Source organism: Dromaius novaehollandiae, chromosome 2 (genome assembly GCF_036370855.1).
Source record: "Dromaius novaehollandiae isolate bDroNov1 chromosome 2, bDroNov1.hap1, whole genome shotgun sequence".
Lineage (NCBI taxonomy): Eukaryota > Metazoa > Chordata > Aves > Casuariiformes > Dromaiidae > Dromaius > Dromaius novaehollandiae.
This window is the reverse complement of record NC_088099.1, coordinates 97,090,698-97,113,512: the sequence shown is the minus strand read 5'-3', so window position 1 is coordinate 97,113,512 and position 22,815 is coordinate 97,090,698. Positions and strand designations below refer to the sequence as shown.

General features: G+C 41.5%; 1 protein-coding gene across 2 annotated transcripts in view; it reads right to left on the bottom strand.

Annotated features, from left to right (window-relative positions):
- Nucleotides 1–22,815, bottom strand: part of MBOAT1 (membrane bound O-acyltransferase domain containing 1) — a 58,031-nt gene that overhangs the window by 2,619 nt on the left and 32,597 nt on the right. Inside the window, exons 5-12 of one of the 2 annotated variants that reach the window (XM_026113500.2) lie at nucleotides 17,631–17,686; nucleotides 15,348–15,402; nucleotides 12,468–12,651; nucleotides 10,633–10,825; nucleotides 7,276–7,376; nucleotides 4,329–4,393; nucleotides 2,782–2,914; nucleotides 1,387–1,538 (exon numbers count right to left, since the gene is read on the bottom strand). In XM_026113500.2, the coding sequence (XP_025969285.2) occupies nucleotides 1,387–1,538; nucleotides 2,782–2,914; nucleotides 4,329–4,393; nucleotides 7,276–7,376; nucleotides 10,633–10,825; nucleotides 12,468–12,651; nucleotides 15,348–15,402; nucleotides 17,631–17,686 (939 nt within the window). Of the gene's footprint in view, nucleotides 1–1,386; nucleotides 1,539–2,781; nucleotides 2,915–4,328; nucleotides 4,394–7,275; nucleotides 7,380–10,632; nucleotides 10,826–12,467; nucleotides 12,652–15,347; nucleotides 15,403–17,630; nucleotides 17,687–22,815 lie in introns of both variants that reach the window. The other variant, XM_026113493.2, reaches the window with a different exon arrangement.

The window sequence follows — 22,815 nt, the reverse complement described above, 5'->3', positions numbered from 1 at the left end:
GACCAAGTTTGGGAGCAGTAGAGACCAGCTGCTAAACACAGAGATTTACCTTTGGACAGCCTCATCTACACTTCTCACCACAGATCTTAATAACCTTGTCAGGTGCTTAAGACCACAGTTAGGTGTGCAGTGCTCCCAAAATTCATGGCCTGGTCCAAAGACCTACAATTTCCTTGTTTTCCTTGCTTCCTTCCCTAAGTTCAGGTGTTAACTATGTTCTGAGTCACTAGGGCAAAAAGTATTAAGGTATCAACCCAGCTTGAGGCAGAGGTGGAAAATCACTTTCCTTGTTCAGAGCTTTGGTAGAGGCAACACTTCTCCCTTTATGGACACTGGCATATTAATAGCAAGCTCTTTATACATATTTATCTCTGTAGTTCTAAGATTAGCAATGTAATCTCACAGAATGACATACTAACATTTAATACAGGGAATGGCCTTTTGTAGCAAAAAGGCACCAAATTTTACTAACTGGGAAAATTCATAAAAAGAGTTTAATATTTTAGGCTTTTCTCTCCCTTTTTGTTCTGCCTGCTGTTGTCTTTTGTCTTAAAAGACAATACCTAGGAAAGCACGTTACCAAAACTAAGAAAGATTTAGGGTTGTTTTCATATGGTAAGTTTTCTCTGTGTTGAAATCAAATGTTTTAAGAAAAAAGAAAAGGTCAACATTTAAAGCTCTTCAGACAGACTTACTCACAGTGCCTATCCTGACTACCGCTTTTGAGTCTCTTATTTTAAAGTAATGAAATGCCTCTCTTCTCAACCAAAACGTGTTATTCTACATTTGACAAAGTTTACTGTAGGATGAAAGAAAAGGAAAGCTATTTAGTCCAGCCTCCCTTTCCAAGTTATTTTGTCCTTTATTCAACGTACTCTGCAACACCAGTGTTTTCTTAAGGACCTATGAAAGTATTCACATCAAAAAAGAGAAACATATGGATTCCAGCAAGCAATGCTCTGTCAGGTATGCTCCTTGTCTCCTGCTGATAAATTAGTATCGCCTCTTCTATGCATTCTGCAGCTGGGAATCGTTCTTTTTTTGACCGAGTTCTTTCTACTTGTCAGCCCACATTATTTTTAACCTCTCCAGCCTTGGCTACTGTTAATGGTTGAGACTCGAGTGTTTTGAAAAAGGAAACCGAATATATGAAAAGTCAGATTATATACGAATACAGAAACACTGAGAAATAGAAGTGTTCTGCCTTGGCATTAATAGCTCATGAAGTTACGGGAGTGCAAAAAATCCCTCCTTACTTTGTTAAATATCCTGTCTGAATTCCTTTCAAATTATGAGGAAATGTCGATTGCCTTTGAGAGCTGTTTGGCTTATTTAACAAAAGCCTGTGCTTGTCTGAAGTATGGCAGTTAAGAAGAGAGAACTTACTTGTAAAACTTAATTGTGGGCTCAACAGCCAGCATAACAAAAGGTGCAACAGTATAGCAGACAGCCAGCTGAGTGACAGCCCAGGTAACAACATCATAGGCTACCTTGAGAGGCACTGATGCGAGGAAGTAATGTCTGCAATTGTTTCTTACCTGCAAGTCAAGGAAAAGTAAACAGAAAATGATACAAGTTAATTTCCTAGGTGAAACGCAGGCATCTGGTGGTGTATCTATTACACCCTTCATCTATCATCAACATCAGTACTACAGAAAACTTAGTACACAGGTTAGAAAGCACTGGCAGTAGGAAGGAAGACAGAAGTCTATTGACTGGCATAGCTAAAATCCCACAATCAATCAGTGCTAAATAGAGAAGAATGTCCCATTTTCCTCTGTCATAGTCACCAGAGCAGACCATGACTTTGGACAGACGTTTGGACAATATCCTTGGAGGATGGGAAAAGGGAGGGAGGGAGGTCTTCACGATTTATCTCCCTCTGTCCCTTTTTTGGCTACTGATTCTCAATTGTGCGATGAAGTTACTTCAAATAAACAAGTATGTGTTTATATGTGCAAGCATGTTTAGTTATCTATAGAGGTTGGTTTGGTTTTTTGTCTATGAAATGGGCCCTCATACATGAGAGACAAAGCTCATGTTAGGGCGGCATGCTCAGCAACCTACTCTAGCCATAGGGGCTAATGCTGATCACTAGTTTAATTCGCCTTTAAAACTGACCTGGATATTTATCCACAGTTAAAGACAACGGTAGTGCTTCCCAGTCCTGCACAGCTGGCTGGTTCAGCCTGAAAGGTCGGCAGTGATAAATCTAACCACGGTGAAACGTGAAATCTGTTGAGTCTTTGGTAACTCTGCCCAAGATCAGGCTCATACACGCAGAGCCCAGTGGCTCAATCAACTGCATCCACATGGGCAGAGTTCAAGTTTGAGCTAATGCTCAGCCCATGACTGAATTTTCCTCTCCTGAGAGTGACACTAAGCTCACAGTCAACTACAAGCCAGCATAGAGGCAACATGGACTAGCAGAAGTCTGGACTCAAGCATAAGCTTGAATCCCAAGTTCATTTGACTGCATGGACATAGCCAACAGTATTACCAAACCCATACCTAACTGTATGCTCAAAACCAACATTTTCCCAGAGATCCAGGGATAGCATTGCAGCACATGCAGAATTAGTGCTGGCTGCAACTTGGTGCAGGTACCTTGTAACTAGTATCAAAACAGAGCAAAGCTTCTGTGATCATCATCACTGCAAAGGCAGGTAAGAGGACTCACAGCAGGGATAAGTCAGTCGAGTGTGTCAGAGGGGTCCCTGCAGGAGATAGTGGGACAGTATCTAACGTGGGCCTGGGAAGAGAACAATGCGAGATACGTACTGCTCTGGCTGCGAGCGTGATAAGGATTCCAGTGAGGAACGTAAAATAATATCCAGGATAGATACCATGCCACAGGGCCGACAGGATAAATGTTAAAGCTGTAGGGTACCAGGGAGCTCTGTCATAGCAAACTCTGCAAAGAAGAAAACAAAACCAGAAAGAAGTGGCTGAATGCAACTAAGCAATGGTTACTGCACTTCAAACCCTTCTCAGTTTTTATGGCCATACTTTGCTTTTTTAAAGGCTTCATCGTGCCTCAGTTACAGATCAGGGCATAAGGCATCCTCTCTTCATTCACATGAGGGTCAACAGAAAGAGTAAGCGCACTTTTATGCAATGAGTGTTCAAAGAGCCCCCGTACAAATGTTACCAGTGCTAATGGAATTTAAATAAGCAAAAAGGCAGAGAGGTGGGCAGACTTCTCATTCACCTTTATAGTGACAATGTTTTTCTCCATCTGGAATTGTGCTTGACTCTTCAATATTCTAACAGTAAATCAAGAGTAGAAAGACAAAGAGACATCACTCCACCCTTCACTGGTGAGTTCAGGGTTTTTTTAGGCATTGCTGTTTTACAGATGCTGTGCACAACAGAGTATCTTTAGCTATTGCAAAGTAGTGGATTCCTGCTAACTTTTAGCAGCCCAAAACTTTACTCCAAAGATGTAAAGTGAATGATACCAGCTCAAGAACACCCTGACAGGTCTATTTGGCTATCTGAGTTCCAACTGAAACGCAGCGTTCCAAAGAAATAAGTCAAGGTAACACGTTTCTTCCCAAGAACATTATTTGAATCATGAAAAGTAGCAGAAATTGACTTTTGTATTTAACAACAAAAATAGCTCTGATAACCACCATAAACGTGTGCCTGAGTTTCAGACATCACATTAACTGACTTCACACTGAGCTTTAATCATGCCAAAAAGTGTATTTATAAATAGTAAGATACAGTGCAATCTACAAAATTTGGACTTAGCAGTTAAATGAGCATTAACGGCCACAGTTCCAAATCAGACCCTCTCAGTGCTTTGGGGAGTCTCTTCTCCACATCCTAAACTGGGACTCTCCAATAAGCGTCGTGTGATAACCCCAAACTGGACTACACTGAGGCTCTGGATGAAAATCTGAACGTCCTTCCCTTTCTAACCGAGCTGGATCTCAGCGATGCAGCCAGGCTGCCCTCCAACAGCAATATGCACAGGAAATACAACAGAAGACAAATAGCTACTGAAACAGTACAGCAAGGATAATGCAGGCCAACAGCAGCAGCCTGAAAGATGCCATCAGAATGCTATTACTTTTTATTTTGGAAGAGTTATACAGTTCATATACGGCCTTGCTGCTCATATATAAAATGTGGACATTTTATATTTGCAGCAATAAAACTTTATAGCACCAAATACCATTGTAGTACACCAACTGTTATAGACCCAGGGAATGAAGAAAGAACATGAGGCTACGCATTGATGACATTCACCAGCCAGTGTTTTTCCAGGCCATCTAGAGTTTTTGGCTCTCACAAGCAAATAACCATTCCATTACTCTTACCGTTTTAGCCAGGCAGCTGTCTGAATGTTCCAGTTTTCAATGTACATTTTAAAACTTGTCGCGGTCTAAGAGAGAAGAAATTCACATGAAATGTTAGCTTTGTAACCTGTAAAATAATACTTGCCTTTTAAATTAGAGAGGTGATACATGCAACATATTCACTCTAGTAGCTAAATATTGTGAAGACTGTGTCAACACAGTCCACAATTACACTAATACGTTTTGGGAGGGACACTAATCAGGTTGTGCTCACCGCTAACACTTCGCGCTTGCTGTAAAATCTCACTTCACTTTGTAAAATTAAACAAAATGCTTGGTTATTTTTCACATTATGGGAAACCAGAAAGCTTTCCTTGTTTTAAATGTTTGTCCTTTTCTACAGTTCACAGCTTCGTTTTTGGAAGAGATACTCTGTCTTCCATTATGCAGTCTGGACTTCCCTAATGTGCTGTTAAAACAAAGTGTTATAAAACTAAAGAAACGTTATTATTTGGGGAAGGAAGGAGGAGATTGGAAAACATGGACAAAACATGTCAGGACCAAATTTAGAACACAATTCTCAGCTTGTTAGACACCTTGCGAAACTGAAACGGGCACTAGGGTACTGGGAGAACTATCCTTCCTTGAAGCATTAGCTCCCCTAGTCCTGGTCAACTCCATCTCTGGCCGTTCCCTGTCCACCTTCCTCCTTGTTTCTTGCTTGCTGTCAAAAACCTCTGAGGACTTCTTCACCAAGTAAGGATAAATAACTGGTGTCCACCAACTCAGTGAAAGCACGATGTTTTGCCACATAAGCTGATGACAAGGGCACGCTGACAAGAAGGTGCCATCGTGTCCAAGGAGAATATCCAGATGTTTTTGCACTTCTGTGCAGAATCCTGAAGATTAGCACTGTCAGCCCCCGTGGTTAAAGAGTTAGAACAATTAGCAACTCCCAGTGCAGTACTGCCACATTTTAATTGCATTACTGCACCAAAAGAAGCCAAGGAAAACACAATTTCTCTTCCAAACAATATTGTCACTCTCTTCTGGCCTCTTTTAAGTTCTCCTGTTACATTACCAAGAAAGAAGGCAGTCTTTGGCTGTCAAAATACACGTTACCAAGGTTTTCTTCAAGCCCTCCACATGCATTTGGCCTCCCGTCACACTTCAAGTGCCTTCACAACTCCTGCCATGTGCTTACATTCACCTGACCACTACGGACCACAGCAGTTTGTGGCCACATTTAGCACTCAGCTGAAGTGCTAGGTTCTTAAGCATTTTTGCACATGAAAGTGGCTATTCCTGCTTAAAAGGTACTGTATAATAGCACTTAAACTTTAACTCCCAGGACTGTGGACAGTGCACAAAGGGACAGTCCAAGGCTTACAGGAAGTAATGGTCTCTTCTTATTATTGCACACATGGACAAATCCATGGAGAGTCTTTTTTTCTCCTGCTCACTCAGATGCTCTCCAGGATAAGACCAGGAAATTGAGAAAACTCCAGTACATCATCACACTTCACAGGGCTTTTGAGGCCAGTTTGACCCCTCTATTTTATGCCCCTGGAAAACAATTTCACCACCATGATCCCCTGTTTGCCTCTATGACCGGTAAAGGAAAAAAGTTTCATGGGGCCTACAGTTCAGTGGGCAGAGAGGAGCAAAGCATCCTGCTTTCCTCTGCTTGGCTTGGGCAAAGAGCACTGCCTGCACCTAACTTTCCTCCTTGGAACAGGAATTGTCTCAGCCCATCTAGTTAGGAACTGTCTCCTGCCTGGAAACTGAATTAGGTCCTGATTCAAGATCTCAGGATGATATCTGGGGCGCTGCCTTTCTCGCTGCATATAAAGCATTTCTGTTCTGTGCATTCTGTACCATTCCAGGAGAGACGTGTACTGAGGATTAAAGCAGAAAACAGAAAAAGGATGTTGACAAAGAAAGAGTGTATAATGATTCTTCCAGCTTTTGCATCTTCCAACATTTTCCAACACTGAATTGCAGCAGCTTTTGCATTTTAGAGAACAGCTATCAGAGCACATTTGTTTAGTCACAGATCATTCAGCAATACAGCAGTCAACTTGTTGTTTTCATCTGTTTTTTCTTTTAAAATCATAACTACAGAATTACAGGGGGAAGTTCCTCCTATTTCTACTGAAAAGAAATCTTTAGAAAGAGCAATTCCAGACTTGCAAACATTTTCACATCCCACTGGCATTCAGAGAATATTCTTGGAGGCAAACAAACAACTGAATTGGCCATCTTTTGCATTAAAGAAACAAACATAAATAGTTTAGAGAAGACTAATGGATGTTAAAAGCATGTTGCAGTCACGAGAAACATGTGTGACAGATGTTTTGAGAAACCTTGCAGTTTGCTGGATAGAGCCCTCTATCAGCAGCTATCTAAACTCCATGTGGCTCTGTCAATTCCCATGCAGGTTGCTCATTTTGTACTGTTACCTCTTCCTCTGCCTTGCTTTTCTCCATCTAGAAGAGGCACTCTAGCTGTGTGCACTCGGAAACTCAGCTTTTCCATATGTTTATGTAATTCCTACCCATGATGGCCTCTTTCCCACCCTTGCGTGTCATTTGGGGTACAAAAATGGAAGATCGTTAGAAGTATGTTGAAGATGCACAGATGGTGAAGAATCATAGTTATAAGCAATTTATTGACCTACTGAACTCAACCACAATCTACGATAATTGACTACTCATTTATCAAACATCTGATTAATCATTTATTAGCCCTCTATAAACTATTTACAAATGCAACCTGAATATAGAGTGTGACCAAGGCAGTGTGACAGATGCTATTTATCTGCCCAGTAGATAAAACACAAAACCTCTCCAAGTTAAAGAGAGGCAGCGTGGTGACACGGACTTATCTTTCCTTCCAGCAAAGCTTCTCCTCATTATCATGCCTGTTTTTCTATAATTACACCAACACTGTCACTCCTTTAACTCACCTCAATGTTCCAGATATTTAAATTGGATAACAGGTCCCAACGGAAAACGCCTCTCTCATCCACTCCACTGAATCCGTAACCAGCTGCATTGTTGACTGCATCTGCTGCAACATCAAAGCAGAACTAGTCAAAACAGACTGCTGGAGGAGCCATGTTTTCTTACAAGTCTGTACAGCACTAAACATACATTCAAACCACCATTATAGCAATTAACATCCTTGCTTTCTGAGAGGCTTCTGGTTGGCAAAGGGGCAATGCTCTAAGGCAGTACAAATGAGTCGTTTCCTCAAGAAAAAAAAAAAAGACTAGCTACTCTGCGGGCAGAAGAAATAATAAAATAAAATAATAAAATAACAGTGAAACAAACAATTTTTCTTATCACTTTCCCATTATCATCTATTTGAGACAGATGTATAAGAGTTGTCATCAAATGAATTAGTATTTTCCTCAAAAGGGTACCTGAGATGTCACAGTATTTTCTGGAATTCAGAAATACTGTAGTGTCTCAAAGACATGTTCACCATTTCTGTCAAGACTTCCAACACGGCTGTTCTAATTAAGATTTTTATTCAGGCTTTCACAGACAGAGCCTTTTGCTAATCTTGTTGCTCAGTGCCTCGCTAAAGCACCTGGCCATCTCTGAAAATCAAATATTGAGTAGCCTCAATTACAGACTTAACTACTCTCCACCAAACAAAAGCTTGGGCAATGGTAGGCATTTTGACATGCTGCAGCCCCTCTCTTGTTCTGCTGCAGTGAAGCACAGGACAACACTGGCTAAAGTTCTTGCTCTTTCCCAGGGTGCAAGTTGGCTATTTCCCTTCCCAGCCTTGCCTGGGAGTCATCTGATCCCTGGGTCTGGACTGTGAAAATCCTGCTTTCAGTATGACCCTGCCAGAAATCCTCTCTCTGTGTACTAAGAAAACCGGAGGGATTCATTATCTCTGGGTCACTAGATGCAGCAAACACTAAGGATACTGGAAGAAAGAGGAAAACAAAAATACAGGTCAGGCTTTTCCTTCTAGATCATTTACAAAATACAAGCCTGATTAAGCTAAGCTTTAAAAAAGTCAGCTTTTCTTTCCTGCGAATGAAAACCGGCTTTGCTTTATAAGTGCTATGCATATAGGCACTAAGAAGAGAGCCTAACCTAAAAGCAATGGTAATATCACTAAAAAAAAAAAAAAGAAAAAAGAAAAAAAAGAAAAAAGAAAAGCAGGAGCCTTCTCTAACCTGAAACTTTCCCTTTATTTTCCACTTTACTAACAAGCTAGATTTCTAGATTTTTATTGAGGGAAATAAAGGTCTCCAAGTTTTAATTCTCTCCCTGTTTTAAGAACAACTCTGTCTGATATTGTATTTATCTTACAGTCTGCCAGTGTCTTGCTGGGGGATCCCTAACGAGCTGCTCGGCCCATGCAACCCTGCCACGCTACGGAGAACAGAACCGCTCACAGCTATAACCGCAGAGCAGAGGGTCCCCTAAGTTTGCTCCTTCTTGCTCCAAGGGTAACGCAGGGCTGTTTAGTGCTCCGCTGCCAAAAGCAAGAAATCAGAATTCCAGGGGCATAGGATTACAGCAGATCTGCAAGCCACAGTTCACAAGCCATTGCCTGCAGAACAACATGTTTTGGAGCACGGAGGAATCACAATTGTTCAGCCTTCGACTGACTGATGAAAGCCTAACCTGCACCAAGCCCAGCAGAGGTTTCCCTGCTGACTTTAGTGGGTCTGGCATATCGCTTGCCCTCCGCACGGATGCCTGGACGCAGACATCAGTTCCAAATCTTTTTCATCAACAGCTCAGAGTTAGGTTTGCGGCTAAGTTCCTGTGATTATTGCTAATGCAGAGAGAAACTGAATTTTCTGTCTTTCCATGGATCTGGAGGAATTCAGCAGTGTGGCTCTCGCACAATAGCATGCCTGTCTTTTTCTGAGAACAGGAAATTCTCTTATCAGCAGTTTCAGTGGGCACTTACATAATGCCCTGTGCCATGCAGCAGGCCGCTAAACTGCAAAGGGAGAAAACGCCTGCTGTTTTGTTGCCTAGATCTGTAACGTGAATAAGAGAGGCCTCACCCACCAGAAAGCAATGCATGCTTTTCCCCAAACCCCTTCATTTATAAAATACATCTACAATCTTCAACGCTTAGTCATGCCACAAATCCAAATGCAGTTTCTCTCTTTAATAAAGTGCTTTTAGTTAACTAGAAAGACAGAAAAATTGCAAGCAACAACTCAATATTGATTCCCACAAAAATAAGTTTCTGAGCAAACAATTCTTTGTCCCAAAGCCATTCCTAGCCCACACATGCCAGCCCTGGCTGTTTTCCTCAATCTGTCATTTTTATTCCCAGTAGTTCAATCACAGCCTCACAATGAATTTCCCTGGATCCTTCCACCCCATCTCAATTACACTCTTTTCACTTTCAAGTGTACGGATCTCTGTCTGGTACGCTTTCAGGAACTCTTCTACGCACAAAATTTTGCAACACCAGCAAAAACTCAGCCCCTCTCAATTTTCAGCCTAGCCTAGAAGGATTTGACTCCTCACAGATTGATGGAAGGGTGACTTTTAAAAGGAAGAAGGTAAAACAGAAAATGTTTATTGTGGCCACGAGTCTAGTTGGGCTTCCAATCCTAAAGCCAAAGAAATTTGCTTCTCTCTGTTATGAGCTCTTTTCTTTCCCTCCTCCTTATCCTGGCAGAGATTCTGGGTCCTCCCCACCACCTCTGTTATTCCCCACCTTCCCTGTTGGTCTCCAGTTCTTTCTTTCAATTGCTCAAAGCTCGTACGTGTACAGGACCACACCATGCCAAGACAAAACCTAACTTCATCTCCCACCACCTGTACAACTTCTTAGTACAAATGCATGGGCAAAAGTCTTCCCACAGTAAGAGAAAGGTCTGTTCACATCTGTTATATAGTTGTAATCCTGAGCCAGGATTACCTCTCAATCCCACTGACGGAAATGGGAGATTATGGAAAATGTGTAAAAATCAAGGCTTAGAGGAAGCAACCCTTTTTTTCCTAAACATACCTGTAAAAATAATTTCAGTATAATTACAAAAGATTAGGTAAGAGGAAATTGCTATATTGACTTTATTGACTCAGAAGCTGAAAAGCAGATTAAGTTCCAGAGACTAAGAATCTTAAACTGGGAGGAAATCTATGCAAATTTTTCAAAACGTTTGATGTCTCCCCACTTCAGTAGGCTTCACTGCCTACAGGAACATGCATATGTCTCCCATAAGAATTATAGGTCTAGGACCTATTTATTACTCTTTCAGACCCACACCCCCATATTTATGAACTGATTTATTACTGACAACAATAAGTGACACAGTCAGACTTACCTAACATCCATGCGAAGTAATACTTTGGCTTTGCTGCCTGTGTAACAACATACAGGTAACCAAGTCTTGACAAGAAGGATGTTTTCTCAAGAAATTCATTATCAATAATATATGTCACAGGAAAGTTCTTGGTAAGTGTCAAGAACAAAACGAGAGATACAAGTGTGATACACAGCTTGTACATCACTGCTCCCTAAAAAGCACAAAGGACAATGAAACATTCATTAGAAGTATTTGCTTAAGGGGGAAAAAAAAGCAGCGCTCACCACATTTGAAAAGAATGTGATTCAAGAGCCAATGCAGTTAGCAGCAATAAAGGCCATGATAATTAATTTAGAAGAGGTGACAAAAAGAAGGCCAAAGAGCAAGGTTAATTTTAATGTGGCTTACTGAACTACCTGTCCATGGGTATAAAAGAGAATTAGAAGTCAAAGCTGGCCATGAACTTCACCAGAGATGCCTACAGCAGTTGGTGGAAGCTCTTAAATGGGAGGGGAAACACTCCATAACAGAAAGAGAAAGCTTTCCTATATGCACTGTCACCTCCTGGAACAAAAGACTGGATTTCTCCTGGAAGCCAAAAGCATTGATATTCAAGACAATAATAGGTCTTACCATCCAGATGTCTTGCTAAAAATCACTTTTCTGAAAAGTATACATCTTATACAACATGCATTCCTTCCAGTGATATGGGTATCTGCTATGCCATACTACTTTCTGTTAGTGCTCCCTAGCTTTTTATAAACTGAAATTATTGACAGAATCATTCCAATACTTCGAAGCTGGATTTCAAACATGCAGCAGGAGTAAACATTTCTTGATACAGTCGTAATGCAAGAAGGTAAATCCGGCACTGAGGTACCATGTAAGAATTGACTTATACATTCTCAAAAGAATAACAACTTTTAAAAGTGCAAGTATATTATTTAAACAACGATGCATTTTTTGATCCAAGTACTCATTTTCTATCTACTTCATATTCAGTAAAAGTCTAATGTGTAATTAATTTTAAATTGATTAGAATGCAAATTTTAATATTCTCTGCAGACTTGCATGTAACATAATATGGGCCTGGTTCTGGCCTCACTCATAAATCAGAAGTAAGACCACTAAAGTATGTGGAAATACAACCATGTGAATCAGGAATCAGATCTGTATAGGCACATACTCCACTTTGGAAAAGGCATTCTGCACTCGCTTAGGAAGCTACACAGTCAGTGTCGCCTTAGGTTAAGGCAGTGAAATCTGGTTCTCATGTTATCCTGCCATATATGAAGGTCATTTATAAGGTGGTCTTCAGGTAACATTAACAAAAAAAAATAAAATTAGTGTTACATGTATCCTTTTCCACCTTGTAAGTGAAAAATGACCTCTGAGTCATCTTAAAGTGTGGAAGTCTCTTGAAAAGTACCTGGACAAGCTACAGTTTCTGATCAGCCATGATTCCTGTGCTCCTGGTATCTCCTGCATTACAGGCAGCAGTCCACTTTTCTTCCTAATAAGATGCCCTGTTTTCCTTTTTTTTCTGGAGCTGTACTGCAACCCATAATTATTGGAACCTGCAGAACATGCCCATTCCTCAACAGAAGACACCCATTAACAAATGGCCTGCTTCACAAGCCAAACACATTCTGGGAATTCAAGAGGAAGACACTAGTCCCTTCACGCTTGACTCCATGATAAAAACGGCAGCTGCTTCACAGAAAAAAAAAATACAGTAACATTTACTGGGAAGATAATCCAAAAATGGCTTTTCTTCTCATAAATATGAGAATCATGCACAAAGCTGTACTCTCCTGCCCTTCGGAATAAATCTTTGTCAATTTAAAACTTACAGTTGGAGAAGGATCAGGAAGTCTGTCGTAACCCTTCTGCTTCCAGTTCACTTCTAAGAGTTTCATGTGCACGTGCCTCCCTTCAATGAAGGCTATATAATCCTTGTAATTGCTGCAAGGCCCGGCTATGATGCTCATAAAGTTGAGGAGATAGCTTAAGTACTCCAGTAAAGAAGGTCTGGTCCTGTGAAAAACATCCACACAGAACAGAATTAAACAACAAGGAAAAACATAGCAAAGGCTTTCATGGGTGTTTTTAGTTATACTGTCTATTTCAGTCCTCATCTTTCTCCTCCCTCCCACCCAGCTGAAAGCTCAATTCATCTTTTCTGGAGATGATGCACAGCCCCTCTTATATCTCAGTAATGACTGGCAAGTGGCAGCCAGGACAAGGGTAATGCAGAAGTACTTAAATGACAGGTAAACAAAATGCTACAGATTTGAAAAGTTGCAGTCTTATTATTAGAAACATTTTGGTTGAAAACACTCATAAATTCAAGTATCTGCTCTCAAACTGATTTGCAACATTTGAACAGGCCAGCAGAAACAGTGGTCAGCAGCTTGTAACTGTTTTTGGACATTTGTCCAATATGGCATGGACCAGTAACAGCTGGCAGACCACAAGCTGAGTAACACTAGTCTGACCAAGCTGTGCAGTGCAATGTTTTGCATTTTTATACAAACTATAAGGCAGGAAGTGTTTAAGACAGTGACTGTCAGGCCTGAGAGAAGTTCTCGCCCACCTCTTCTCAAAGCGGCTGCCTGTACAGCTCAGCCCTTTGAAAAATGGGAAGTGTGATATTAGAAGTATGGGAACAGAATGAAAAGTCACTCTGTCCTACTGTGCAAATAAAGGAAGTAATTGCCTGTATTATATCATGAACAGGAAAAGGAAGTAAGAGGAAAAGAAACACACAAATCAAAAGACAGCTGAAGATGAAAAGCAAAGAAAAAATCTTGTTGATTATTTCCATTTTGCTAGTGTATATCCCACAGGTTCTTTTGGAGGTTTTACTGTTAGATGTTAAATAAAGAAGATCCACTGTCAATACTACAGGTTAGTAGGACTAAAAAGACAGACACACAGGCTTCTCACTGCTATTATAGTTTCTAAAGTGTTGGGCTTGCTTTATTTATGTGACAGAAGATGCCACCACTTGAATTCTGCATTCAGAAGCACAATGCTTCCCATGAACTTGCTGATAGTCACCAGTCAAAGCCAATGAGAACTCCCCAGTCGGGAACAAAAACTAGGATACTGCGTTTAAACATTTTCCTGCCCAGGATACAGATGGACATGCATAAACTAAAACCCACTTAAAATTCAGACCAAACCACGGATTTTTAGCAGAAAATCTAAGCAACAGTTAAACATTTGCTGTTGCCTACTTTTATTCTGAAACGAAATTAGTTTGAATAAACAGTTGGCTTAGCCAGGGATTTTGTGCATTCACTCTGCTGATTATTGTAGATGTTAGTTTCTGAATGACATGTTCTCTGGTGAACCTGTTTGATAGAAAGATGCAGTAGGTGGCAAACAATTTGGGGGAAGGATCATCATTTTGTTCTTCAAAGTCAGGTCCATGATTTGGGCTTCTGAGCTCTACAGTATGATTAAAAATAAAGTCATTAGTTTCAACTCAGATTCTGCACATCAGTGGGTGGGGAGACATGAGCAATGCATGAAGGAATGTACAGAGGATGAGTGAGAAACAAAAACAGACCAAGAACAAGAGGAAAGACAAAAGGCTGTATTACCATGGGGATTTAAATCTCTTTAGTTATGATTTGTCTGCCACTGACACTTGAGCTATTGGCATGTACTTTTATATTATGAGCTCATCTACTGTACAAGGGAAAAAGTCTGTTTAGTGAGAATTTGACCAGATCTAATCATATGGTCACATGGGCCCAGTGCAGTTCAACATTATGCTGTGAGCCTTAAAAACAGACACACAGCTAACGGTCAGAGCAAAAGTGATATAAGTCTTCCTATAGGAATTTTGCTTTTCAAGAAACAACTCCCTTCTTACTTTTATAATCTAATAGGCAGATTTTCTGACAGTTCAGTCTTCTGTCTTGTAAACTAAGGAAACAATTTCCCTAGGCCTAAACAAACACTTCATGGTGAAAAATAGTTACAGCTGTAAAACTAATTCTTCCCAAAAGAGAATTCACCTGCATCTTGCACTTGCACTAAAACAGGAAGAGGCGAAAAAAAAAAGACAGACACTTGAATACATAAGCAATATGCTATTTCCCTCTGAAAAATGAGAAGACTAGTCACATAACTTGAAAGACCAGAAGTACCAACCTTATGGAGGGTGATAGGAAAAATAAAATTTCAGGGTCCAAGAATTATGGCAGAGAAAAATAACATTTGAAGTGTCAGAGTCCAAACAAAATGGGTTTGTACTATGCAGCAGTGTGGTGACAGAGGAGGAATGTTCTACTCTGCAGAAATAGGGTTAGCGTGGATACAATGAAGAAGAGAGCTGAAAAGTTCATATAGTACAGCCCTAGCCTGAGTATTAAGGAGCTGATTCAACAAAGACCACTTTTGTTGCAGGTAGAGTATCCATTTAACTCAATGAGATGAGGCCAAGTGCTTCAGCACTTTACTGACCAGTGCAGGGTGATAAAAGCACAAGCCCTGTGTGCCTTTTTATTTTTTTTTAATTGCTCAAGAAAACAGAAAAAGCAGGTAGCTCTTTTTTCCCCATCATGGACTGAAAAAAATTGGGAACACTTTCATGGCTGTGCTACTAAGTTGGTATTGACATCACAAGGGGGGAAAAAAAAAAAAGAGAGAGAAAAAGAAAAACCTAGACTTCTTTAGATGAGATTAAACACAAATCAAGGGGGGAATTAAATCCTTACTTTACAGCAAGCCGATTTTGCTCAGCAGTGAGTTCCTCAGCTTGTCGCCCTATCCCTAGAAAGAAATAAAAGTCACATTAGACCTTTCCAAAAGCCAAACACAGGAAGCCATTGCCAAGCCTTATGTTTCTATCCCACAGATAATAAGTAAAGTTCCTAAAACCACAGGCTTCAGGGTTTCTTTGTGAGAGGCAGTGGTAATACAGTTCCAACTTTCTAACCTTCAGGTCAAGTCTATTCATATTCTACCCTACTTCTTTACCCCGTTCCCTACCTCATTGCCCCTTTCTCACCCTGCTGTGCTTTCAAGAGTAGTCATAGCATTCCCGCACACACAATGTGCTCCGCAATGCCACCAACTGGTAGCAACCCGCCAGCAGCCTCTACTAACAACCCTGTGCTGGAAAAACCTCCGTTCCCAGAAGCTGCCGGCTCATTTAAGCACAAGCCTCCCGCTGACTCCTTGCTGAGAAATGGAGCATTTCACAGCAGGATGACAGGGCAGGGGAAGAGAAACAGGCTCTCAAGAAACAGAAGCTCCACTAGCGCAAACTAGCAGCCTAGCTGTCTGCTCCTGGAGCAAGCCTAAACACACACATCAGTAATAATTGGGAATTGTACCAGGTCTGGACTGGAAGGGCAACCTCCTGTTGAGCTTTGGGGCCAGAGGTAGGGCACAGACTTGCTGCCTCAAGAAATTATGGAAAAATCTTGTAGGAAGGCAACTGTGTAAATGCCAAATACCTTAAAGCTTCACTTTAGAGCTTTAGCTGTGCGCACTGTGAGGAATCCCACTGACTTCAGCAGAGCAGCTCACTGCCAGATGAGCCACAACATGATGCTGAACATGCATATACACATCTTCACAAGAACAGGGCCTTGGCATCAGTCAACACTGCTGTTCTCAATGTATTGGCCATAATCACTGATATACATGCATGCACACACACATAAGTCCTATTTCCTAAAAAGACTGCTGATAAGCTGCTCATTTCCATTCTCTCTCTTCAATGTCTGTATGTAAATACTGGAAAGGTGCAAGCTCCAGGGAAACAATTAAGCATTTAGTTACTTAAAGGGCTGGGTATTTTATTTGCCTGTTTCCATTTATGGAAAGCTGCACTGAATTTTTACAAATCAAGATTTCTTACTAGTGCTTGAACTGCAAGCTGCCTCCATTTGATCAACTGTTCCGCACATGCATGTTCACAACGTAATGAGCCTTTTCCACCATCATTAATCTGTAGGATTTCTACTTTGTTGGAAATGCTCCTGCCTCTACTGTTATCTCTTCTCCTCTGTTTGTTCATTTACCTCCAATGTCTTAAGCGTACATCTAGGCTGCACATCACGACAGCATGCAGCGATATCTGAGCTGGTTAGCTTAAATAACAGAGAAGCCCCAGCAACATGCAGGTCTGTGACAAGGTCAGTTAGCCCCTGCAGACCTTCAAGCTGCACCTGCTATCGCCAGCTCAAAGTATCAGAGACACGCGTGTAGACCTGGCCTGTGAAAAACCCCAGCCCCAGCAATCTGCAGTGTGGCCACCACCTAAATTCCAGATCAAAACAACTCTAGAGCAGACTATGTATTTAGTCACGCAAGGCTTAACCTAATGGGCCTCAGACCACTGGAAGTCCACACTGCAACAGCAACAGACACAAGCAGCAACAGTACTGATGACAACTGATACTTCCAGCCTCCACACCATATTAGAGACAGGCATTTTACTGGAAAACAATAATGTTACATGCCACAGTACAGTGTAAGTGTGAAGATAACCTTATTTTTCCTGTAACTGAGCCTTTCCCTGCATGGGGAAAAAGCTGCTGAATTCTATCTCTCACAATTCACAAAGGGTTGTATCACTGAATATTCCTGTGATAGTATAGTCTGGCTACACTCACATTAATTCCTGGACCTATGTATCAAATAAGATGCTTGATTTTAATCTAAGAATTCAGAACAGCTTCAGAGAGCTCAATGGAGATGCACAGTAATGTCTAAATAGGTAATACAGTTACTAGCTAAAATCAGAATTGGGAAACAGAAGGAAAGGAAACAGAGCCCCCAATGGGGACACAGTTGTCTTCACTATTGCAACGACAGCTGATTCTAGAGAACTGATCAAAACCTGAAATGACTTTTCCTCCACAAAGTGTTTTTCTTCTTCACGTAGAGTAACTCACTGAACAACATTCATCCACTCCATAATTCAACCAAAGAATGCATTGGAATAAAAATGCTCTCTTCAGGACATGGGAAGAGATTTCTTTTCTTACCATCGTGGAGCTGGCATGCAAGTGTTGTGATCTTCTGCGTAATTATCATCAGCGGACTATAATAAAGACAGAAACAACAATTATATGTCTTTTAATACAAATTATAACCTAACTTTTTACTGAATGTCTTTAAAAAGCATAACAGTATTATCAACCAGTGGAAAACCCCCAATTAAAGCTGAAGGAGGAACGTGGGCAGAACACAATTGCCTGGGTTTAGAACAAACCCACAGTAACTTGCGCTGCAACTTTGAATTAGTAAGTGCACACAAGGCCTTATTTTACACCTCCCCATCCTGCAGGAGTACAAATTACAATCCAGAAGAAATCACACCACTCTAAGAAATCCCAGCTTCTGCAATCCATTGGGCTCCCTTTTATGCAAAGGCCAAACTCAAGCCTCGTCTGATGCAATGCTGGAAGGCAATACTGCTGTATCTGGCTTCCCTTATGGTTACTTTCCTATTGTTCATCTCCTCACTGTCCTAAACCAGTGTCAGTTCTGCACATACACATCCTTATTTCCATAGACGAACAGTCCTATTGATAAAGCACAAATATTAGAATAGCTGTCGGCACAGGACACAGTCTCCCACCTGCCTCCTGGCCACACGACCACCTGAGATCTGCATGCTCCCAAAAACATGAGCTGGCTCCCAGGCAGCAACAGATTTGGGGCCAACTGAACAAGCAGCACAGGAATAGCCATTACACACAATGGCAGTATTCAAATTTACAGCATCTGGCTTTTCAGGACTTCTTAGCGCTACAGGCAAATCTGAACTGCCATGTCAGAGAAAGAGCAGAAAAAGAGGCAAAACTCGGCTCTGTGGCAACAGTGGCTGGTGCCCAGGAGGGTGCAGGAGGCAGCTGGGGGCAGTCAGAGGTGTACGAGTAGAAATGAGGGGGAGAAATGGCAGGGAAAACTGGCCAGTCCCTCATTGGCAGAGGCTCTAGTGCTAATTGCTGTCCACATGCAACTTCTAAGGGCTGTGGAGCCCTAAATGCAAAACTCAGCATGGGACACCTGTCCCGTGGAAGGATCCACACCAGGAAACATTGAGTGAAGAGCACCCACTAATGCTGCCTCTCCCCACCTCTATCTCACCAACACGTGGTGCCCAGATCTCTGTCTACTGACTAAGACCTTCATAACTGTAATAGCTGGGAGGCTGTAAACTTATTATTCAAACAGCATTTTTATGGTGACTATATATAAAATAAGGTAAGAAAAAAGGTAAGGTAAGAAAAAATAAAGGTATATTCAATGATATCTGTCTAAAATAACAGCTTAATATCACTGTTCTGCAGGGATTTTCAAGAGGTTCTGAATCATCATTCCTCAAACTGATCTACTGGCTACAATCAAGTGTAAACCCAATGCCTAAGATTAACTGTTTGCATTCCAATTATCCCACTGTGAAAAATCACTCTGATTTTAAAGATAATTAATGTGCTGAGCATAGTAAACACAAGAGTACTTGATAAAGACATTCCTTCATTGAAAACAATCTCAACTTTCTTGTATTAAATGTGGCTGACGTGTTTCAAGAGTCCACATGTAACTCTGTGTGGATAGATTTGCGTTTTCTACCCAAAAACAGAGCATGTGCAATAGCAACCGATTTCTTAATAGGAAACTGTTTGTATGGTTTTAGCAAATTTCTCTTGAAATGTCAATATAAACATAACATCAACATAATGTTAGTATTGCACCTAAAGCCCAGAACAGGCTTAGCTATACACAGAACTGGAACACAGCTGTGCCACCAAGGCTTTGCACAGCAGCTCTCATTGGGGCATCTAGAGCTCGATGCCAGCTAAAGAATGGGCAAATTCAATAATGATTTTCCATTGTCCAGGGAGCTCCAGGACTGTGAAGCAGTCATACTATATTTCTCCCAACTCACCTTTCAATTTTTTTTCCATTGAAAAGTTTCTTATAAACTACTTTCCCCATTATCTTCGACATCCTACTTCTCCAAGTGTGTTTTCCCATTCAGTCAAAATTTAGCTCTCCTTTCAAAAACACATAAAGCCCAAAGCTTTAAGCATATAAAAACGCAGATTTTTTTTAAAATCCTTAAGAGAGACAGAGGCTTTTGATGAAAGAGCAGTTCTACTGCAACAAACAGATTTTTTATTTTGTCAGTGCTCGACCCTTTAACTTTACGGGTGAACACTACACTAACTGGTTCAATTTGTCACATATGTTTCTTTCTAACAGCAAGCATTTCATGTTAATGCTGAAATGGCTAACTTTAAACCTCAGGCTCAGAGCCAAAACGGTATGCCTTTAAGTGCCTAAATTTAGCCACTTGTCTTAGAAAATCGGGCCCCCCACTGTAAGCCAAAGAGAACCAAAATGCAAACAATTCTGATGTGCTGATTAATCAAGGGAACCACGAGTACAGCCTGCATTAAAGCCGTACAACATATAAACACAGAGGAGAGAGAGGTTTGTTTTAGCTATATTAGGAATTCATAGAGTCATTCATGGTACATTGCAACCCAGCAGAATAAATAAGTTTAATCAGAAAAGAGGTACAGTCCATCTCCCTCAAACCCGAATGCCAAAGCAGACAGGCGATGGCAGAAGTGACACTGCTGATGCTAGGGGTGAGAGGGCAACCCACAACCTATCTGAAATATCTCCAGCTCTCTCTTCTGCTGTCACCGGAGAATAGGACAAGTCTTCAAGACTCAGGCTCGGTATAGCCTACTCAGGAAGGTGGAAACCTGCTGTATGCGAGCAGCCCACGGCACGATCCAAACCTTTCGCAGGACTGAGATCAGATACCATTAAACCTTTCAGAATACGGTAAGCAAGGTTTCAGGTGAACAGGGAGCATCTTCCTCCTCCCTCGCCCGTGTGTCATTCCCCAGCTGGTACCTTGCTGGTGGACGGGGGCTTGGCTGGCAGCAAAGGGCATTGCACAGCATGGCAAGAGTTGCCCCAGGGCCCCCTCTCCTTCCTGCATGCCCCCACCGTGTGGGACCCCAGCTTCTGCACACCTGCGCCCTCTTCACACCTCCCTCCGGCCCCATGGGTCTCTGCTGACACACACATGCAAACACACAGAGAGCAAGCCGAAGATGGTTTTCATTCCTTTAAAATAAAAGAAGTCTCTTCCTCCATATTTGCAGAGCAATGCATGAGAACACAAGTCTGGAATCAATATTAAACATTAGATAAACAAAACCAGTTTAATTTGGGGGGGGGGGGAAGAGGTGAAAGAAATTTCATCATTTCCTAAACAAGCATGTGAATCGTGATTAAAGTACTGAAGTACTGAATTGCCATTTCTGTTCAGCCTTTCAGGTAACCTCTGATTTTAATTAGCAATAAAACATTGATGAAGTTAATGCATAAAATGCAGCATCTTATCACATATAGTCAAGTGTTTCTCCCTGACATATACTAATATGTTAAACCTTTGACTCTACTGGAAAAGTCATAAGAGCTACAAACAAGAAGTGGAGTTAAAACTCTGTATATCTCCCAAAAATCTTCTTTTTATCCCCAACATTTTAAAAGAGATAAACAGGTTCTTGGGGTGGCATGAAGTATTAGGTTGAAAAATAAATAAATAAATAAATAAATAAATAAAGAGGGAGGACATTATGCCTACTAAACTTGCATTTAGAGATGAAGCACAAAGATCTACCCCTAGGAACTGGGGCACTGGGAATATTACATGTATTTTTAGAAGCCTAGCCCCTAGACCAGGTGAACTCCAATCACACCTGAGCACCTTGCAACTGCTTTGCAGCTACATGCCAAGTTGTCCGATTCCACAGCCTCTCCTCTTTGTCCATCATACTAAACACCACAGGTACAAACTAGGACAGAAATACAGAATTAGACCGACCTGTGGTGTGACTTTGCCTCTTTCTGTGTTTTATATATTGCCCAAGAGTTTAATCTCAGGTTGTTGCTGCACTGTCCCTCCTACACACAGAATGTAGGGGCCAAGTTTTAATTAATTAAGAATCAAGAAACTGTCCCAGGGAGTCAATAATGAAATAAAAAATTTCAATAAATAAAAAAATGGTGTCTCTACCTAAGTTTGATGCCTTGAAAAACAACAGGACAAGACAAAGATGGAACTGTTCACAGAGGATGTTGAATATGGGTAAAAGCTTTTGCCCCCCCTAGTTAAAACTTCCAAAGGAAAGCATATCAGATAAAATCATTTTAAATATGGCTCGTCTCAAGAAAATAAATGTGCTGAGAAGCATGGGCCTGGCGAATTAAGCATGTCAGCATCAGTTCCTAGCCTACTATGGGGATCCTCCCCATCTCTCGGACAGGATCCTGCGGTAAGCTAACATTAGTACTCACAAGAGAAAAGCCATTTCCCAAGCAGAGTCTGTCTGACCTGGGGTAATCCTGTGGAGGAGTCTGGCACACACGAGCTAGAAATAGTTTCCACTGACCTGATTTTACTATGAGAGTAGGTGGAGTCAAAAGGCTCATTGCAGACAAGAGCCCAAACCAGCAAACGTTTACTTCAGGTTTATCTCTATAGCCTCAAAATCTGTAGGGAAACCTCACCCAGGGAGCCCCTGCTACGGCAGCGCCGGCAGTGCCGAGGGTGTCACTGGGCCAGGACACCACGACGCTTCACTGGCAACAGGCTGTTAATTCCCATTTCAATAGAAAAACACAGACGTGCTGAAGCATGCAGAGGGAAAATATTTCATTAAACATGCTCACATCTCCCAAGCAATTTCCGATTTGCTTCATGGGGGGTTTTTTGTTTTTGTTTTGTGAAAGGTGATGAACAGTGCTTCTCAGACCTCCAGGAGAGGAAATATTTTACTTCAAAGAACACCGATTTCTGGAGAAGCGCCCCAGGACACGCTAGATATGGAGCTTTCTAGTACTGACTCACTAGCTGAAATTGGGCTAATTGGCAGTTCCCATCTTGTGGCAGTTCCAGGACTGCTGTGTAAGCAATGGTAAGTGATCTCAGTGCAGTTTCATGCAGATAAATGCTTAGCAGTGGGGATGGAAAAGGGCCCATTTTCCCCTTCCGGGGCAGAGCTCTACGCACAGTGTCCTGCCCTGAGCTGTGGCTGCTCGCTCCCACCCGCTCTGCTGTCCTGCCCCGGGAGACCTGCTGTGGACCAGTCTCATCCAGAGCTCCTGGAACAAGTACTGGGAACAGCGCATGGTACT